Source organism: Lycium barbarum, chromosome 11, assembly GCF_019175385.1.
Source record: "Lycium barbarum isolate Lr01 chromosome 11, ASM1917538v2, whole genome shotgun sequence".
In the NCBI taxonomy this organism is placed as follows: domain Eukaryota; kingdom Viridiplantae; phylum Streptophyta; class Magnoliopsida; order Solanales; family Solanaceae; genus Lycium; species Lycium barbarum.
In genome coordinates, this window is record NC_083347.1 from 9,212,497 (window position 1) to 9,233,548 (window position 21,052).

General features: G+C 34.9%; 2 protein-coding genes across 2 annotated transcripts; both read right to left on the reverse strand.

Annotated features, from left to right (window-relative positions):
* Positions 1-586: 586 nt before the first annotated feature.
* Positions 587-10,747, reverse strand: LOC132617301 (bystin). Its single transcript, XM_060332274.1, has 12 exons — positions 10,564-10,747; positions 9,894-10,106; positions 6,030-6,162; positions 5,778-5,829; positions 5,329-5,656; positions 5,148-5,227; positions 4,178-4,225; positions 2,528-2,674; positions 1,852-1,924; positions 1,683-1,758; positions 1,027-1,133; positions 587-926 (listed from the first exon to the last, which is right to left on the reverse strand). The coding sequence occupies exons 1-11, from the start codon at positions 10,681-10,683 to the stop codon at positions 1,054-1,056; spliced, it is 1,350 nt and encodes a 449-aa protein (XP_060188257.1). The 5' UTR covers positions 10,684-10,747; the 3' UTR covers positions 587-926; positions 1,027-1,053.
* A 3,435-nt stretch (positions 10,748-14,182) lies between these two features.
* LOC132616744 (glycolate oxidase 1) lies at positions 14,183-19,890 on the reverse strand. The gene is made up of 12 exons (XM_060331370.1): positions 19,729-19,890; positions 18,477-18,656; positions 18,254-18,378; positions 17,792-17,838; positions 16,586-16,663; positions 16,373-16,497; positions 16,220-16,286; positions 16,065-16,127; positions 15,676-15,745; positions 15,478-15,578; positions 15,285-15,389; positions 14,183-14,609 (listed from the first exon to the last, which is right to left on the reverse strand). The coding sequence occupies exons 2-12, from the start codon at positions 18,614-18,616 to the stop codon at positions 14,415-14,417; spliced, it is 1,116 nt and encodes a 371-aa protein (XP_060187353.1). The 5' UTR covers positions 18,617-18,656; positions 19,729-19,890; the 3' UTR covers positions 14,183-14,414.
* Between the last annotated feature and the right edge of the window lie 1,162 nt (positions 19,891-21,052).

Consider the following 21,052-nt stretch of genomic DNA (forward strand, 5'->3'; position numbering starts at 1 on the left):
TTAAAGACCACCCCAAACCCAAAATAGGGCATTTGTGCGAATGAAATATGAGTATGATTTAACTATAAAAATGCACGAGTAAGGATACATCAGAGGAGTTAAGCTTAAAGTATTTCATAATTTTTCTACGTAGTATATGAAATATGATTAAAACTCAAACATTTTTATAGTAAGTGTATTAGTTATTGTATTGATGCACCCAAGAAAATTATTGCTGTATTGATTATCACAAAATAACAATTGAATTTCATAATTAAGAACATTTTTTGTTTAATTGAATATCCAGAGTGACGGAAATTCTTAATTGGACGAATCGGTTTGAAGATGATTTATCCTTTGCGTAACAATTCACACGTAGATAAATTGGGATACCGTTAATCTTGAATTTTTGTGATTTATCTCCTCTATTTTATTGAGGATTAAGTCCTTCAAGTTCTTTCTAAATTTGAGTTCAGATTACATTCATGGCATTTGTGTACAACTATATAGAGTCGCAGTAACAACAGCATAGACTTCAACAAGTTCCTTTTACCGATCAAACACCGAAAATTGCTGAGGAAAAAAGTGTTTTTATTCAGAAGAGATATTTGAATCCAAAGCAAATCCTGGGGGATCAATTAAATTAAACTCCTGTATGTGCTCTGTTTCTTGAATATATAAAGACCACAAATCTTGGGATTCTCAAAGGACGATTATGTGATACACTAAACTTGGAAAAACCATGGCAATTACACTTTTTAGGCTCAACAGGTATATATGCTGATGAAATGATCAAAAATTATAAGTATCATGAAAGAATATATTGCAAAATCTCTAGTTCAAAATTCCAACAGCCCAGACAAGCATGCTCATCTATCCTGTGGCACGAGCTCAGTCTCTGTGCATACTGAAACCTAAATCTGCTAGTATACCATCACATGCTGCATCTGAAAAAGTAAAGCTATGCTTTTTAGTCTGCAGTATTTGCTGGAGATCATGCGTATATAATTAAACTGGGAATCACATTTACAAGAACGAATATCTTACCACGCATAGAAGTCTTTGATAAAAAATCTAATCCTCCTCCATAGGAACGTCTGGGATATCAAACCTATCTTCTTCAATTGCTTTATTGATCACAGAAAGAGGACTAGGTAATATAGAGTTAAGAAAAATCTTTATATAGTTATAGGAACATCCAACAAGTTTGACTTTAGCAGCATGAATAAATCTTAGCTACATCTACTATTCTATTTCAGTCGATAAAGAACCATAGAAAATAAACCTGCTAAAACGCATCCAACTTTCGAAAAGCAACTAGCTTCTAAGATGGACAAAACTTGCAAACAGAAGATAGCACCCTGTTATGCATGACAACCTAACATGAGAGCCTAACCACAGATTCCTTTCACCCCTTCTGAGAGAGAGAGAGAGAGAGAGAGAAGGGAACAGCGCCCTTTACTTTTTAATATTTCACCTCATTAATGTCTGACGGGAAACATCTGTGATTATCCCATCAATGCAGATATACACACACTCACAGGTATCCCTTTAAACCGCAAATTTACTGATTCATCCGGCAGTTTTTTAAGACATTAAGAACCCTTCTATGTTATGGAAATAGCAGGTGACAGCACAAGTAGATCAAATTATGCTCAAGCAGATAAGTAACTGAAAGATTTAAACCATAAATGAGAGGATATCAATTGACATAGCATCATCCTCCTTCTCCCCACGACTTCTGCTCTTCTCAATTTCCCTCAATATGTCGGGTGTAATCTGCAATTTGGAGGCACAAACATAACTTGGATGTTTGCTTGTATCAACAGAAATCAGAATAGCAGCAGTTGAAAATAAAATACAAAAGCATACCAATCTATGTCTTTGCCTTTCAACAAGTGCTCTTATGTTAGCTTTATCCTCCTTCCTCAGCTCAGTCTTGTACCTGTGAAGATATTTACCCGAATAACATTAAACATTATTCCGAAAAGTCAACTCTGCAAAAGCTATCATGTTATTTAACATATAGACAAGAACGTAAAACGGAAAGAACCCATAACGAGAGGCAATATCAAGATTACTAGTGAACTGATATTAAAAGAAAAGAACATAACCATCACTTGAACAAGTGACAACACTTGTCAGCCTCAAAATATTCTTAGCCATGCAGCGTCAGCCATACAGCATAGTGAAGTAGACATTCGGAATAAACAAGAAACTTTGTATCATGTTCCTTAATATAAATGAAATTGCGGCTACTCGTCATTTACATCCCTACTTTGTCAATCAATTCGTTATTATATCTTCATATATGAGTTCAATCCATGCAGACATGGCAAAAGAATTCAAAGTATGATTACCCAGGTACTTAGAGAGAAAGGAAAAACGATTAATAGAAAGCTAGATGTGTAAATGAATCTAATTGGTGGCTTATCAATGGGTTAAGTATGAGTGTATGACAAGTAACCTTAAAGCTTTATTACCAGTTCAACATATTGCCACGGTGAAGAGGAAGAAATACCACAAGAAATGAAGGGGTGAAACCAACCTCTGCACAAATACAAGAAGTGACAGATGCCAGATCACAGGCATGACTCTTGATTCATCAAAGAAACTCATGAAGTGTGCTACCATGGCATCAAGTACACGATAGGGCAAAGCATATTTCTTCTCAATCAGTAACTTGATGAAATAACTGCAGCAAAAACAAGGAAAAAATGGTCAGACTAATTGTCGCGGAAAAAAAACTCAGGGAGAACTAGATTGGCATGAGACGTGCATGACTTGCATGATGGAACAAATCCTGATACTAAAAAATCCAGCCACATAATTTAGCTACCTTGATCTCAATAAAGCAACTATTTTGTGTAGGTCCATCAGTAAAAACATGACATCTTTGTTTAAATACCGAATGTTCTCCCATTAATGCAGACTAACGTAAACTAATGCTACTTTATACTAACCAGTATATATATGCTATGAGTAATGATTTCACCGAAAAGATTGCTGCTTTGTATTAACAAAAACATAATGTTACACTAACTATTCAGCCCTTTTTCACATAAATCATTATTTTAAGCATTTCTTTACCAAAATTGAACCCGATAGTCTATTCAAACATAAATTTTTATTTTCAAATCAAACTAGTCCAGGCTTTATTGAGAGATGGAGATAGCAACAGATATCGTTCCCCCTTATTTCGGTCAACCATATCAATTTGGAGAAATTTTGTTTTTCCATGAGACTAATTAAAAAATCCCTGTGTTGGGGTTATCATCATTTTTAAAAATTATTATCTTAGTGAAGTGAATAAAATCAAATAAGACACCAACAACTCAACACTCGTGCTATTTGAATCCTATCATTCAGACAACCATAATAAGTTATGCTTATCTCAATTAGCTCGGTTTATCTTACATAAACAAACTAAATTGTGTGAGGCAATCAAATAAAAAAATCCTATATATAATAGTAGTACACAGTTTTTACTGGCACTTGAATCATGGGTAAACCAAAAGGAAAAAGTTTAAAACAATAAAAAGTTACAAGATAGATATAAATTCACCACATATTCCCATGTGAAGCATGTGCTCGCAGCGAGTACCAATCTTAGGGATGCAATAACTAAGATTATTTACCATCAATGCAAGACTGTAGTTGTGTGGACACATAAGAAAGGAAGACGTCTCTAATTCTTCATCATTAACTGTGATAAGCAACCGTTTATGGTGAGTATTTTTTTATCATCGTGGTGTGAGGGCCAATTCCACCAAAGCTTGAACAGATGGGAAGGAATCGCCCAGTGTGTCTGTCTCTCTGAGACCTCATGGTTCTCAACTCACTTTATTGACCACTAGGTCACACCTTTGGGTGCACCGTTCAAGATGAGTTGTAATGCATGCACAGAAAACTTATCATAACATAAATTTCTATTGAATATTCAGATGTTAAACTGCAACACCTCATGAGAATAACAAGAATCTATTTCTAAAACATCCTCTATTTCTTTTTGCATAGCCATGTGGCAGGAATCCACCCATCAAGTGATGATATACAGAGAAACAATTTTAGCTTCCATGTATAAGATAGCAAAATGCTATAAGCTCTTAACAATAGCTATTGTTCAAAGGACCAAAAAAGAAAAAACATTGAAAACTGTAAGGTAACATGAGGTAAGGAAGCAGAACATGTAGAATACCTTGTTGTACCACAATACTCCATCTCTGCAAGTTTCAGCAGCGCCACACTGCATCCCAAAATGATTGAAGTTAGACTATTCAAAGAATGAGGTAATACAGTGACAGTAGCCAACTAGCCATAGGTTGATAATAACTGGGTTCACTTGCAAAGTATGAAAAGAAGTTGCAACAAGAAAAAATTGTAGAAGTTAGGTACTCTTTCTGTTCCTAATCTTGTCCTAAGCTGAATTTTCCAGTCAAAAAATGCGAAAACTGGTTACTGACCTACTCTTAGTCTATCTAGCATTTTGGAACTAAAACTTGAACAATTTAATAGTATTTATATCCTACTTAACATGTGCCTTCTCTTATTTCCTTCATTTGAAGACTCGAGGTCAATATTCATTCCAAAAGCCAGACAAATTGACCATAAAGTCAAATAATACACCTAAAGTGGAATAGAGGCCCCGTACACAACTTGCAAATGATTTTTTTTTATATTCATTCCAGGCTCGTTTTATGCCATAAAGACAGTCTTTCTGGCATAAAACGAAATGACGAGACTATGAGGAAAGTGCAAGGACTTGTAACAGATTTTTTTTTTTTTTTTGACAATGGTAACATTAGCTTGTAACAGATTTTTGTTCACTGCATAAATTTCTCGCATCTTGCTTGAGTTTTTTATTAGTACTTTGAATTTCAGCTTCTTGCACATTGAACTGAATGCATTTGTTTCAGATTGCTTGTGACCCTAATTATCATAAGATAAACAGGTAAGCAAACAAATTGCTACCACATAACTATGTCAACCATATAAATAGTGTAGGGTGAGAACCATAAGAGGAATTCTCAATGGTTCTCACAAAATATAGAAAGACCACCAGCAGAACTAAGAAAATATCACTGCACAAATATGATGACAACATCTACTTTTTAAAGCCCTAAAAACGCATGTCACAGTTATCATTATAAACATTTTCAGCGGCATACCTAGCATGAAGATGCGGAATGGAGACCTTCTCAATAACACTCCCGAAAATGACAGCCTCCCTCAAGGTGCATGTCTTTGACTGGAAAAGAAAATAGACATTTCAGAGAGCACAGGATAAGCATCATACACATGTGCAAAGAGATGATACAGAAAATAGAACTATACTAAATGCATGTGTACCTCACACAAGGGAAACAAGATTCCCTTATTGAAGGCAGCAGGTTTATAAAGAGATTTCTTTAAAGATTGATATAGAGCAAAATGCAATCTCTTATTCTTGCGAATATCATCTCTAACTCGTGGGAGCAAGACAAACTTGTAGAAGCGTTCTGCCTTCTTGACACCCAAATTAGAAGCAAAAATTCTTGTGGCTTGGTACATTGCATTTGGTGACCATTTCTCAGGTTCTGTTAGATATAAAACATCTTCCCAATATTGTAATGAAGGAATATGTTTGAATGCTTTTGGCATCTTGCCTGAAGTGTATTTGTTAAGATGCTTGCCAACACTGCATAACAAGCATCGCCAGTCAGCAAGGTTGTTAATGCTAAGTTTGCAGATTACCAATAGAAGACTTCACTTGTAAAAAAAAAAAAAAAAAAAAATAAGGACCAGGACATAAAACATACCCTTTGTACAACTCAATGATCGAGTCATCCAATTTGGGCGTTGGTTGCACTCCTACAAACAAACTATATCAGTTCTCATCATCAAATTGCTTTTTTATTTTTTATTTTTAGTTTTTTGGATAAAGGACATTGTCAAATTGCTAAAAAAGTGTGATAATGGATGTAATTAAACCTTGGGTTGCTCATGAACAATCAAAAGAAGTCAAATATTGGTGATAGTTATTTCCTGTTTGAAATGATTCAGAATAAAACCTGAAGAAACTTGTGGATTTTGTTCCTTCATCTTTTCGATGATATTGGCCAATGTGCGCTCAGGGCGTTCATGCTTAGATAAGAAAGACTCCAATAGCATCTCATCCTCCAATAGCAACTTATCAACCTCATCCTGTTTGAACACATGGGAAAAAAAAATAAGTCAATTGACATTTGTAAGATACCAAGAGAAACTGGGAAAAAGAAGTGAGACATTTCTATTCTTGAATATTGAATTTTTTCTTGATAGATATCAGTTAAGATCCAATTTATCGTATTAAACATATATAAAAAATGCTCCTGTTGTAGCTAGAAAAGAGTACTCATAACGACAGAATGCCCGATAACTTCCCATGTCAATGAAAATTATTTATAATTAAGCAACTACAACTAGACCTCAAACCAAATTTAGCCTGAATAGGTTTTATGAATCATTCATATCCATCTGCTCTATAACCTCTGTTTGAATCCTCTATACCCCAAATTATTTGTGGTTTTAAATATAGGAACTTTGTATTAAAAAAGGTTCAAGCTTTTTATAAATATCACAATGAGTAAGCTAATTACTACATTCATCAACCTTCTAGCAGCAGCCACTAAGCTAATTTTGAAAGGGTTACTTCCAAATTGGCTTTGGGTCTCCTGGAACCCACTAAAAGTTCAAGCTCTATATAAATATCACAATGTGTAAGCTAATTACTGCATTCATCAACCTTCTTAGCAATCACCTACCTACATTTAAGAATGGTTACCTTCAAATCACCATATTTGCTTTGGGCCTCCTGGTCCCCGGAACCCACTAAAAGATTTAAGCTTTGCATAGATATCACAATGAGTAAGCTAATTACTACATTCATCAACCTTCTCAGCAATCACTAAGCTAATTTAAAAAGGGTTACCTCCAAATCACCACCAAATTGGCTTTGGGTCTCCTGGAACCCACTAAATGATTCAAGCTTTGTACAAATATCACAATGAGTTAACTAATTACTACATTCATCAACCTTCTCAGCAGCCACTAAGCTAAATTTAAAAGGGGTTTCCTCCAAATCACCACCAAATGGCTTTGGGTCACCTGGAACCCACTAAATGATTCAAGCTTTGTACAAATATCACAATGAGTAAGCTAATTACTACATTCATCAACCTTTTTAGCAGCCACTATGCTAAATTTAAAAAGGGTTACCTCCAAATCACAACCAAATTGGCTTTGGGTCTCCTGGAACCCATTAAAATTATCAATGTCATGATCGACTTCATCCTCTAGAGCTTTAGTTGTGACATCCTCGTCGAACACTATAGCGTTAGGATTTATCTCTCGAGTGCCTCCTCACCTACTTCCTTTTGCTCTATAACCTCTATTTGAATCCTCTATACCCCAATTTATTTGTTTTCAAATATAGGAACGTTGTACAAAAAATGGTTCAAGCTTTGTATAAATATCACAATGAGTAAGCTAATTACTACATTCATCCTTCTTAGCAGCCACTAAGCTAAATTTAAAAAGGTTTACCTCCAAATCACCACCAAATTGGCTTTGGGTCTCCCGGAACCCATTAAAATTATCAATGTCATCGTCGTCGTCCTCCTCTACAGCTCTAGTTGCGACATCCTCATCAAAACTATAGCGTTAGGATTTTTCTCTCAAGTTTCCTCCTCACCTACTTCCTTTTGCTCTATAACATCTATTAGAACCCTCTATACCCCAAATTATTTGGTTTCAAATATAGGAACTTTGTACAAGAAAAGGTTCAAGCTTTGTATAAATATCATAATGAGTACGCTAACTACTACATTTATCAACCTTCTTGGCAGTCACTAAGCTAAATTTAAATGGGGCTACCTCAAAATCACCACCAAATTGGCTTTGGGTCTCCCGGAACCCATTAAAATTATCAATGTCATCGTCGTCGTCCTCCTCTACAGCTCTAGTTACGACATCCTCATCAAAACTATAGTGTTAGGATTTCTCTCTCGAGTTTCCTCCTCACCTACTTCCTTTTGCTCTATAACATCTATTAGAATCTTCTATACCCCAAATTATTTGGTTTCAAATATAGGAACTTTGTACAAAAAAAGGTTCAAGCTTTGTATAAATATCATAATGAGTACGATAACTACTACATTCATCAACCTTCTTGGCAGCCACTAAGCTAAATTTAAATGGGGTTACCTCCAAATCACCACCAAATTGGCTTTGGGTCTCCCGGAACCCACTAAAAGTTCAAGCATTTTATAAATATCACAATGAGTAAGCTAATTACTACATTCATCAACCTTCTTATCAGCCACTAAGCTAAATTTAAATGGGTTTCCTCCAAATCACCACCAAATTGGCTTTGCGTCTGCTGGAACCCACTAAAAGTTCAAGCTTTTTATAAATATCACAATGAGTAAGCTAATTACTACATTCATCCTTCTTAGCAGCCACTAAGCTAAATTTAAAAAGGTTTACCTCCAAATCACCACCAAATTGGCTTTGGGTCTCCTGGAACCCACCAAAATTATCAATGTCATCGTCATCGTCTTCCTCTACAGCTTTAGTTGCGACATCCTCATCGAAACTGGAGCGTTGGGATTTCTCTCTCGAGTTTCCTCCTCGTCTACATCATTTGCTCTATAACATCTATTAGAATCCTCTATACACCAAATTATTTGGTTTCAGATATAGGAACTTTGTACAAAAAAAGGTTCAAGCTTTGTATAAATATCATAATGAGTACGATTACTACATTCATCAACCTTCTTGGCAGCCACTAAGCTAAATTTAAATGGGGTTACCTCCAAATCACCAAATTGGTTTTGGGTCTCCTGGAACCCACTAAAAGATTTAAGCTTTGCATAGATATCACAATGAGTAAGCTAATTACTACTACATCAACCTTCTTAGCACTAAGCTAAATTTAAAAAGAATTACCTCCAAATCACCACCAAATTGGCTTTGGGTCTCCTGGACCCACTAAAATTATCAATGTCATCATCCTCTTCAACCTCTACAGCTTCAGTTGCGACATCCTCCTCGAACACAATAGCGTTAGGATTTCTCTCGAGTTTACTCCTCACCTACATCCTTTTGCTCTCTAACCTCTATTTGAATCCTCTATACCCCAAATTATTTGGTTTCAACTATAGGAACGTTGTGCAAAACAAGGTTCAAGATTTTGATAAATATCACAATGAGTAAGATAATTACTACATTCATCAACCTTCTTAGCAGCCACTAAACTAATTTTAATAGGGGTTACTTCCAAATTACCAAATTGGCTTTGGGTCTCCTGGAACCCATTAAAAATTCAAGCTTTTTATAAACATCAGGATGTGTAAGCTAATTACTACATTCATCAACCTTCTTAGCAATCACTAAGCTAAATTTTTAAAAGGTGTTATCTCCAAATCAACAAATTGGCTTTGGGTCTCCTGGAACCCACTACAAGATTCAAGCTTTGTATAAATATCACAATGAGTAAGCTAATTACTACATTCATGAACCTACTTAGCCATCACTAAGCTAAATTTAAAAAGGGTTACCTCCAAATCACAACCAAATTGACTTTGGATCTCCTGGAACCAATTAAAATTATCAATGTCATCGTCGTCCTCCTCCACCTCCTCTACAGATCTAGTTGTGACATCCTCATCGAAAACTATAGCGTTAGGATTTCTCTCGAGTTTCCTCCTCACCTACTTCCTTTTGCTCTATAACATCTATTAGAATCCTCTATACCCCAAATTATTCGGTTTCAAATATAGGAACTTTGTGCAAAAAAAAAGTGCAAGCTTTGTATAAATATCATGATGAGTACGCTAACTACTACATTCATCAACCTTCTTAGCAGCCACTATGCTAAATTTAAAAAGGGTTACCTCCAAATCACCACCAAATTGGCTTTGGGTCTCTTGGAATCCACCAAAATTATCAATGTCATCATCATCGTCTTCCTCTACAGCTTTAGTTGCGACCTCCTCATCAAAAACCGGAGCGTTGGGATTTCTCTCTCGAGTTTCCTCCTCATCTACTTCCTTTTGCTGAAGTAAAGCCTCCTTCAATATCTTCGAGCTAATACTAGACGATATAACCTGTCAACAACCAGCAAACCCACAGATTTAAATCAGCACATTCCATAATACTACAACAGCAACAACAGCACACCCAATAAAAGAAAAGGAATTCGAAGCACATACAAAAAAATATGACAACAAACAAAATAGCAAGATATACAAAGCAAATGCAGTAATAGATAGTAATACACATCAAAGAATAGACAACTACAACAACAACATACCCCGTGTAATCCCACAAGTGAGGGTAGAGTGTACGCAGACCTTACCCCTACCATGGAAGGTAGAGAGGTTGTTTCCGATAGACCCTCAGCTCAAAGAAAGGCAAACCAAATCATACGATAATCAAAGTACCATACACAACAGATAATAACAGAAATCAAAGAATAGACAACTACGCGATTACTAAATAAGTACATGCCATAATACCACTAAATAAAACCAAAAAAAAAAAAAAGGTTAATTGGGCTTTTGCCTGTTGTTGTTGTTGGTGAGATTTAGGAGCTTTGGAACGTTTTTTAGAGGAAGCTTTGGAGTTGGTGTCATCTTCAAGAAAGGGTTCTGGATTTGTGAGGCGTTCTCTCTTCTTCCCCATTTTGTCTGGTGTAGCACTTGTTGTAATTCTGTGTTTTTTTAGGGCTACACTACTTTGCGCCAACGTCTAATTATCTCTTATATACGACCCTTTTTTTTTTTTTTTGATAGAAAATGGTATTTTTTCTAATTTAATGGGGTACTAGTTTTTTCGGTTCTTATATTAATTTTTATATATCGAAAAATATTACGGGTTTTTTTATACTATTATAGAAACATGGATTTGAGAATTAGGATCGTCGATCAAGGGGGTAGTATTGTAATTTCACAGCCAAAATTAAAGCATTTCCTTTGATTCTTCCATGGGCCCTAATTCTCATTCGATTTCTTTTATTTGTATCTTCAATATATTTTGCTATGCTCATTTACATATGTACGGTATTACAAATGATGTCATTTCAAATAGTATGTAATAATTATCAGTTAATCACATGTCACTTTTTACACTTTTACTTTTCACTCTTTTCTGTATACTCACGTAACTTCATTTCATCTATAAACTCTTTAATACTTTTATAGTCAATGGCATGAATATGTACTATTTATATTTAGTTGGGCATTTTATATACACTTTTGGTTTCAATTTATATGACACTTTTTTTTAGTTAATTAAAAAAATTGACATCTTTTTATATTTCGTAACAATTTAACTTCAAACGTTCCATTTCATCCTTACTGAAATGATTTACAACCACAGAAATTTTTATAACTTATTCTAGATCACAAATTTCAAAAGTATTTCTTTATTTTTTAAAAACTCTATGTCCCGTCAAACACCATCATATAAATTGTGACAAAGGAAGTAATATATTGTGGCATATTTTCTAAAATATCCAAACAAAGCTTTATCATTTTAGTAATTAATTTCACTGGCTTTATTAACTAAATCGAATGTTCATATGTGCCTCTTGTATAAAATATTTTGATTATATAATTAAGAAGAAACTAATCTAACTTATAAAATACACACAATAGTAAAACAAAACATCAAAATTTAATGCAATAAAAAACGTTTGGGAATAAATTAATTTTGACGGAGGATGAAATTCAAATAAATGATGGAGGATGAAATTCTTTAACTTTTTTTGACTTATAAAAATGTTCTTGAAGTACTTTCTAGAGAGTTTAATCAAAAGTACTAGCAAATAAGAAAACGTTAAAATGCGTTTCTTCTCATTGTTGTTGTCTGTTAATAGCAAATGATGTTATTAAAAAGGTTCAAGTTCAGCATTGTAATAATTTCATTCCATTCACAAAAAATATTAGAAAGTTGGAGAAATTTTTATTTTATTTTTATTCCCAAATTCTTTCAAAAAATATATGTTATATGAAACAATATTTTTCTTAATAAATAGAACTCTTTATCTCAAATCTATGTTTATTTGGGGAAAATATTCCTTAAATCTTTGATACCCAATAAAACCGAATATATTAGGATAGATATTATCAAAGTTGACTTCAAAGTAGCAAACTTTAATTTCTTAGTAGTCTATGTTTTCCGAAATAGTATTACTTTAACGTTAACTAAAAAAAGTTATGGAAAGAATATCAATTCACATACAAAATTTCTACTATATAGAAGAATCTAGAAGCAGCTCATGTGCAACATGTCTACTTCTTGGCAAGTAATTTATTTTTAAGGGTATTTTCTACTTTTAGCATTTAGCGATTTTTTAAAACTGTTTAAATTTAATTGTTATTAAATATAAAAATATATTATTATTTTTAAATAGATTAATCAAATTAAAACAAACGGTGTAACAATGATTACATTAATAAGCAAAAACGATGAATAGTTGGGCCCGTGCGGCCAATTGCATCTAGTTTTATAATATAGAGCTCGCTTGGGCTGTCTGATTAAGAATAATTACTTTTTCGGTCTTAATTTATGTTATTCTGTTTCACTTGGCATAAAGTTTAAGAAATAAATTAAGGTTTTTGAAATTTGTATTTTAAAACAAATATTAGACATTTGTGTGGCTAAAAGGCGAAAGGAGAATTTTAAAGTTAAGTTGTTTCTAGTTATAGAAAAGTCACATTCTTTTTGGTATAGACTGAAAAAAAAAAGTGGATCATATAAATTGTGACGGGGAGTATAATAAATGTTTAGAAGTATTTTAGGTGCTAAATTTGATACTAATAAATAGTTAATGTGTTTGCTAAAAAAGTGTTGGTAAACATTTTTCTATGAAAGTGAATTAAATGTTCGTATAGCTATTGATTAAAAAAAATTAACATTATTTTTATATGAAAGCAAACAAATGAGTAAATAAGATGGAGAGGTAGTAATGACTTGTGAGTTATGTTTTAGGAAGAGTCTTTTGAAAATTGCAAAAAATATTAGAGAAAAAATAGTAAAGCACTTGGTCAAATCAAAAATAAAATGAGGTTACTGACTTCTACTTAGTTTTTAGCTGATTTTGACTTATAAATATTTTTGACATTTGTCAAATGGGTTGATAAAATAAAAGGTGCTTATAGGATAATCAAACACCCTCATATTCCCTTCATCAGAAAAGTTAATCTTGCTTTACTTTTTGAACAGCTTTAAAATAATACCTCTGAAGAAGATGTTTAATTTCAAGTTATATAGTTCAAAAAATTGTGTGATATTCTTCTTTTTTGAAAAAAATTAGTTCAACTTCTACTGTGTTCTATAATTGAGATTTAGATACATGTGCACCGTACACACTAAACAAAGCCCAAAGTTTAACTGGTTTTCCAAGGAGATGTTGGAACTTAAATATCGGAAGGGAAAAAAACACTTTGTTGGAATTTGGAAATAAAAAAGAGAGAAAATAAGGACGAAAAGAAAAGAATCCTCCTTCTTTTTTACAATTAAAAGAACTTCAATATTTCACTGTGGATTAAACCTTGGCCTTTCCTCTAAAACAAAATAGAGCGATAAAGTTGATTACTTCAAATATCGTTCAAATTATGAATATTACTCCATAAAGTTGTCTTGTCAATATTGCTCCGTTATTTCCTTAGTTTTAGCTATTAACATATTTTACAATTTCAAATCATTAAAAAGGCACATAATTTGTTGACTAATGCGTTTTAATTTATCTGTTTTTATGTAGATTACTTTTCTTACAATTCAGTCTGCCGAAGACCGGGAAATATTAAAATCTAAAGGTGTGCCCAATGGTCAATAAGTGTGCATACAATACATATCCCATTCTGATTAGAATACACAGATTCATTTTCCATCATTTCTAGTTGGTGTGCATATATCCCATGTCTCAAAGCATGTCACGACTTTGAAAATACAGATCTACAAGTTTGTTCCATACGAGAACAACTCATGGCAAAAACAAGAAAAATTCTGTTTTGAGTGCCCGTACGGAATCACCTTTGTTAGGGAGCGCTTTATCCAAAATGTGGGACTTCCCCTCGCAAATCCGGATTTAGTCGGACCGCAATGTGGACACCTGACACCGGGTGGGAAACCGAAAAAAATGAACAAGAAAATTTCTATCTCTGCTATGTATTGGCTATTGAGCAGAGAACTTTATGTGGGAAGTTCCACAATATGATGATATATAGAAATAGAGGATGTACAATGGAGGCATCTCTGGCCATTTATCAGAATTTATAAGTTTTCCAATACCACGAAAAGCTTAACATAACCATTAAACAGAAACGAGTATTCAAATCAAAATATAAGCTTCTGAAACAGTGAGGCAATACTTTGCTTTGATGAAATAATTTGCAACTTCAGGTACATTTTCACAGCCTTGGGGCTGGAAGAGCAGCGCGTGGGGCGTCCCAGTCAGTGACAATGTGGTTCCGGGTAATCTCGCTGATTGAGCGACAGCCACTCAGTGCCATAGTTAGCTCAAACTCATCGCGCAACATTTGCAGCACTTTTCTGACGCCAGCTTCTCCTTCAGCAGCCAATGAGAAAACTACTGGCCTTCCAATCTGTCAAGACCACCACAGAACGTTACTTGCTAAATGTGTGAAGACGAGAAGGAAACATGGAATAATATGCCACTTTGTACTTAGCCAATAATGAACTGGTTATGGAATGTGTAAGAGTGTCCCATTTCCTATTTAACTACGGAACTCAATTCTCCAATATTTACCGTTATCATAGGCAGATCCAGGATTCAAGCTTTGTAGGCTCAACCTATAAGGTCCTTAGCATAGAATGCATTATATTCTATGGGTTCATATCTACTATGTGTTGCAATTTTAGTAGATTTCCACACATAAAAATTTATGGTCCCAGTTGAAAGTAATGGGTTCAGATAACATCAAGCAACATATGCCCCTAGCTGTTATCTATCATTCAGCAATTATATAGGTAGAATGCCCACTTTCTTGGTTCTCGAAAATGCTAAGGACTTCTATTAACTTTCAAGTTCCCAATATAGCGCCCTAAAAGGGAAGATAACTAACTTGTTTGGGACAGAGGCGTTGCTGTTGTTATTGTATAACTACGACTATTAGGGAGCTTTAAAATCACTTTCAAATTATTCATCATTCTCAAGGCAGAATTTTGGTAAAAGGCGCTACTTGGTCTACTGGTGAACAGATAAAGATAAAAGATTGAGCTATGTGCCAATCTTGGTCCAATCAGTACATGGTACTCACAAAAATGCCTGCAGCTCCAAGTGCCAACGCTTTGAAGACATCTGTTCCACGACGGACACCTCCATCCAAGAATACAGGGACCCTGCCTTGTGCACCTTTCACAACCTGAAATAATCGCACGTAAGTAGCACAACAGAATGTGTACTAAAGCTACCACAAAGACTAACTCCTAGGCTAGAAGCAAGTCATGTACCTCTTCAAGAGCCGAGATTGTCGCAGGGACATAATCAAGTTGGCGAGCACCATGGTTTGAAACAATGATACCAGCTGCTCCAGCCTGAACTGCAATCCTAGCTGCAAGTCCAAGGTGGTAAATTGTTTCAGCATTAATGCATGAGCATAGGACTGAATAATAGAAGAGGTAGATTATTTAGAGAATGGAGTCATATACCATCCTCAGCGGTAAGTACACCCTTTACCAGGATTGGCATCGAAGTGATAGTCTGCAGCCACTGTACATCCTGTTCAAGTCCAGAAACAAATCCTTGACATATGAAATATCATTTTGAAGCACAGAATTCAAATCTTTTTTTGTCATGTCAAATTGAGTTTCAACTTTCGATCCTAACCCAAGTGCAATTGAACTACTGAAAAACCGAGAAACTGCTGCTCTTTTCCTCATTGGCCAAAAAAAAAAAAGTGAATTTCATATCTTTAGTGTTTCTACCTATTTGAGATTAACGGACAGTTCTTGGCATACTGAATTCTCACGAAATGATGGAAAGGGGAATAAAAACATGGAATATGTAGGATAAGCTGAAGAAAGGTAATGCAATGCACCTTCCAACTCAAAGTGCGATCAACTTGACCAGCAACATACGAAGCTAATCCAGAATCATTGGCCTGCGAAAAGAAGACAATTTTAGATGATACATCAAGAGATTCTTAAAAAAGTTGGAAGAACGGCTCAGAGAAGTATCCTTTTTTCCACTCACTTTGTCCATTGTGCCAATGTCCAACCCTTCAAAGTTTTTCAGAGTCAAATGTGGTGGCAAAACAAATCTGCAAGGTGATGAAGATAAATTTAACTCATTAGCTGGCTGAAAAGGCAACACAACCTAATGGAGTGACAGTATTAGGATGTATACCTGTTCTTAATATCAGCTTCTCTACGTCCGAGCCTTGGGGTATCAACTGTAAGGGCTATAGCCTTGAAACCTGCCCTTTCAGCTCTTCTCACAAGTTGAGCAACAACATTCCTGTCCTTGTAGACCTGAATATATGAAAGCATAGTTACAGTTTAGACTTAAATATAAAGTGTGTACATTTCTCCTAAATTTTAACTGCAAATTATTACTTACATAAAGCTGGAAGAAACGAACGCCAGGTCCTGTTGAAGCAACCTCCTCGACACTGGAAGTGGCCCAAGATGACAATGTCTGAAACACAAATATGTGTTACATTAACAAAGTGAAAAACTACGTTCTAAGTGACAGTAAATTATATTCTTATCTTCCCCGTGTCCTTTAGATCATAACAACTTCTGAGGCTGCAGGTGCCTTCTGAAGAACCAGAAAATCATTGTTCTAATACGTAGGTCCTCTCTCTTCTCCCGGATAATAATAACAGTAACATACAAGGCTATAACTTAATTTAGCTCCTTGAAGCAAGAGGCAGCGATCATATAAGCTAAGGTGCTAAGATATACCTTAAGTCAAGATATCTTTTCTGCTGGCCAATGCCTAAAGTTAACTAACGTGCTTAATTTGACTACACTGAACAGAAAATTCCAACAAAAGAACCAAAAACAGAAAAACAAAAAGAAGAATAAGAAGTGTATTTTCTTAAGATTGACCTCAATGTTTAAGAACATCCAAGAGAAACCAAGCAATAGTTATAGTCTTATAGAGATCAACCACATGTTCTGATAGCCTGGAGTTACTCGGACTCTCCTAAAGTGTCGTCGGGTGCGTGTCCGATCCTTCAAAAGTAGTGTCTTTTTGGAGGCGACACGGGTACAGCAACACTTTCGAAGAGTCCGAGTAACTTAATAGACCAGCTATGTCATACTTCTCACTGATGTCTGTGGTCTCGAGAGACACCTTATTGTACTTTCAACCAGGGTTCCATTTTAGCCAGCTATAGGGAGCTCTAATAGATTTAGAAGAGACCATAAAAAATAAATCCAGCAAGAATTCAACATTCAAATGAATGTTCTGACACAATAGGGATCACATAGAGTATGGGCTGCCTGCACTGACTAATAGATGCCCCCTCATTAAGCGATCATCCAGAAGCTTAAAACTTCATATAATATTTTTTTGACAAGCATATGCAAGATATTTAAAGAATATTACTATACATTTCAAAGTTGACTCAATTGTACTATACATTTCAAAGAATATTTAAAGTCACTAACCATTGGCTGCAATGATATTCGAATCAAAGAGTCCTAAAATACTTTATTGATATTATTGTAACATCAGCTCTAAATAGTCCATAATATTTGTAATCTAGAGGCATTATTATAAAATTGACGTTAGTATGGAAAACCAAGAGAGACTAACCATGATTGTCCCTGCTGCTGATGCTGCTCTTGCTGTAGCATACTCCCCTACATAAAGCAACCAAGTAATCAGACTTCAAAATACTTTTCAGTTTGTCCACATTAAGAATACTAGAGAACTTAAAGAGGTTGTTTGATACTACATGTAAAACTGATCTCTCTAAATTCTAGACTCACATTTATAGATCAATAGTAACCCATATATGACCAACAATTTTCTCAGGGAGACAGAGCTCTAAGCCTTTCAAAAGTGCATTGAGTTCGCTATGCAAATTCACAATTTACAATTCGCCAGTTTTATTTGCAGCACATCTTTAATTGAATAGTCCATTAACTTATTGACTGACATTATGTCCTTTAAGGTTAGCTGTGTTAACCGCATGATATAAATTCTTAGTTATACCCAACGAGTCCATGTAATTAGATTAAACTTTAAACGAACTAGTATGAGTGCAAGGTATACCATCAGGATGTGCCATTTTCTGCATGGCTGTAGGTGCAACCATGATAGGCATTGAAATCTTGAATCCTAGCACTGTGGTGGTCATGTCAATTTTGCTCACATCAATGAGAATACGGGGCCTAAACCTGCATCAGTTAAAAAAAGAACAGAACACATATGTGAATATAACTCATGAGTCATATTTTATGTTGGCAATTCAGGTCTCAAATCTAGAGCTTCTTACAGAATTCTTGAGAAGGCATTTCTGTTCTCAGCCAGAGTCCACTGGTCCTCAGCCCCCGAGGCATAGTAGTCATAAACCATCTTTGGCAACTTTTTCTTGGCAATCTCCTCATACTCCATAACATTGGTAATTTCCTCCATCTTTAGCAGTTATTTGTGCTCCCCTTCTAAATTCGTAATGCTACACAAAATTTAGCACTATTGAGATGCTGGATATATTGTGGTCTCATAATAATTTAAGCTCAGTCTGTGAAGTCTCGATTGCACATACATAAACACGAGCCTTCTTGAAGTACCATATTGCTGTCAAATCACATGATGGCAAACAAGGAAAATACCTCAAGAAACTTTATCCGGATCATTTTCCAGTATTTGGTTGGGTATAAAATAAGTACCTTTATCATAATATAAAGTACGATGATAGTATTTCATTGATATTTGTGAGTATTAAAGAGTAATATTAATGTCTAAAAGTTTGTTAAAACAAATGATATGAAGCAAGAGTCGGGATACATATGAAAGAAGATGACTTTGCACCTAAGGGTGTGGCCTTGTGGTCAATAAAGTGGTTGAGAACCATGAGATCTCAAGTTCAAATCCAGAGGAGTTAAAAATACTAGTAAGTCATTTTTTCTCATCTGCCTAAGGGCTTGGTAGACAGAGTTACCCGATACCCATGGGAGGTAATAGGTGCCCCGTGGAAATTAGGCGAGGTGTGCGCAAGTTAGCCCGTACACCACGGTTATAAAGAAAATAAAAGAAGATGACTTCCACCTACAAGTGAAGGAAATCATCCACCCTTTTTGATGAGCAATCAAACACCAAAGGATGACTTCATCGTGTAAAATATTTTCCAGGATAATGTTTTCATCATACCAAACACACCTTAATTAGTGAAAAAAGAAGTATGCATAAAAGATGTAAAAGCAACTTGGATAAATAATAGATTCTCTATGAGATTGAATGGTACAAGAAACTTAACATGTTTGATCAATAAATAATAAACAAGAATGAAGAAATTAAGCTTGGAAGAAACAGAACAGACCCCTTGAATAACAGAAAGCAACAAATACAAATGATTTAAAGTAGGAAGACTAAGTCTTTTAGGCATTAAATGCTACTCTTCACTTGAATTAAACAAAAGCATCAAACATGCATGCAGTAAACACAGCTTAAAGCAAATAGGACTCAAACAAACAAGATTCTTGAGAACAAAACTAAAGAAAGAGTAAGGAAGTCTAGCTAGAACAGACCTTGGACTCCCAAGCTGTGTTGAGAATACTTAGAGCAAAGTGAAACAAGTGAACAACTTGTTAAAATAGAGAGAACCAACCAAGAAAAATACTGCCAAAGTGGGCAAGAAATTAATTAAATAGAATTAGGAAGAAGACAAAAAAATTGTGGGGTGGATGATCAGAGAAGCACAAATTTGAAGATCAGTTTTTGGAGGTGAATATTTTAAACCATATCCAATTAGGAGGGCAAATGTGTGGTTCTCTACCACATATACCTCTTCTGTGTTTCAGAGTTTCCCTTCACTATCATCCCCTCAATAATTTCCCAAAAAAAATCATTCATCTAAAATACATAACTGAACTTACATGCTTCTTGATTTACACAAAAAAAGGGAAAAAAAAAAAGCAGTATCTATCATATAGTCATTATAATACCCTGCCACTTGTCAGTTTAACATGGAGATAAGAAGTAAACTACGATAAGGCTAAAAGTCCAAATTGTTCGAGGACTTAACCATTAGTAAGTGTACAAGTATGGTGCTCAAAAGTGCCCATAATGAGCCAAAGATTTTTACGTGGGCAACTTGTGAGAATACATTGGCAAGCGTGCCGCAACAGTAGAGTTGGGGAACACGTGAACTTTTCATTGTTAAATAGCCATAGCTATATAGGCATGTTGGTTAGGCAGTTGAGCAGTACTAATATGTCATGCTTCTATATCAAAAAAATGGGAAATAGTTTACAGTTTACACTAACTTTCGTGTACTGCACAATTTTTTTGACTGAGCAGATCCGCTTCCACCTATAAAAAGTTTGAAACTTTAGGCACACGATATTCAATTCTAGTCCCACAATCTACAATTGATTTTAAAGTTGATTAAACTTTATTTAGGAGCCTTAAAATGACTATTTTTGCACTTCACCCTAATGTTTGGGGGTCTTTGAAATGAGAGGATTCACAAGAAAATTGGGAGAAAATGGCAAATAGCCACTTTTGGACTGTTAACAGAGTTTTGAGCTAGAAATTGAAACTCTAGGACCTTTTCCTTGAGTTCAAAAGAAGTACCATGGGTGAAATAATTTTTTTTTCACATTATTATACATGCTTATTTCACTTGTGATACCTATTTTAATACTTGTATAAATAGAGTTTAGGCATGTGAAAAGGAGAGACACCGATATCCCAGTGCGGAGGTGTGAGAGAGGTTGGCTATGAACGGTTTCAAGAGAGGTAGAGGTAGGCCGAAGAAGTATTGGGGAGAGATGATTAGACAGGACATGGCGCAGTTCGAGCTTACCGAAGACGTGACCTTAGATTAAAGGTTATGAAGGACTCACACTA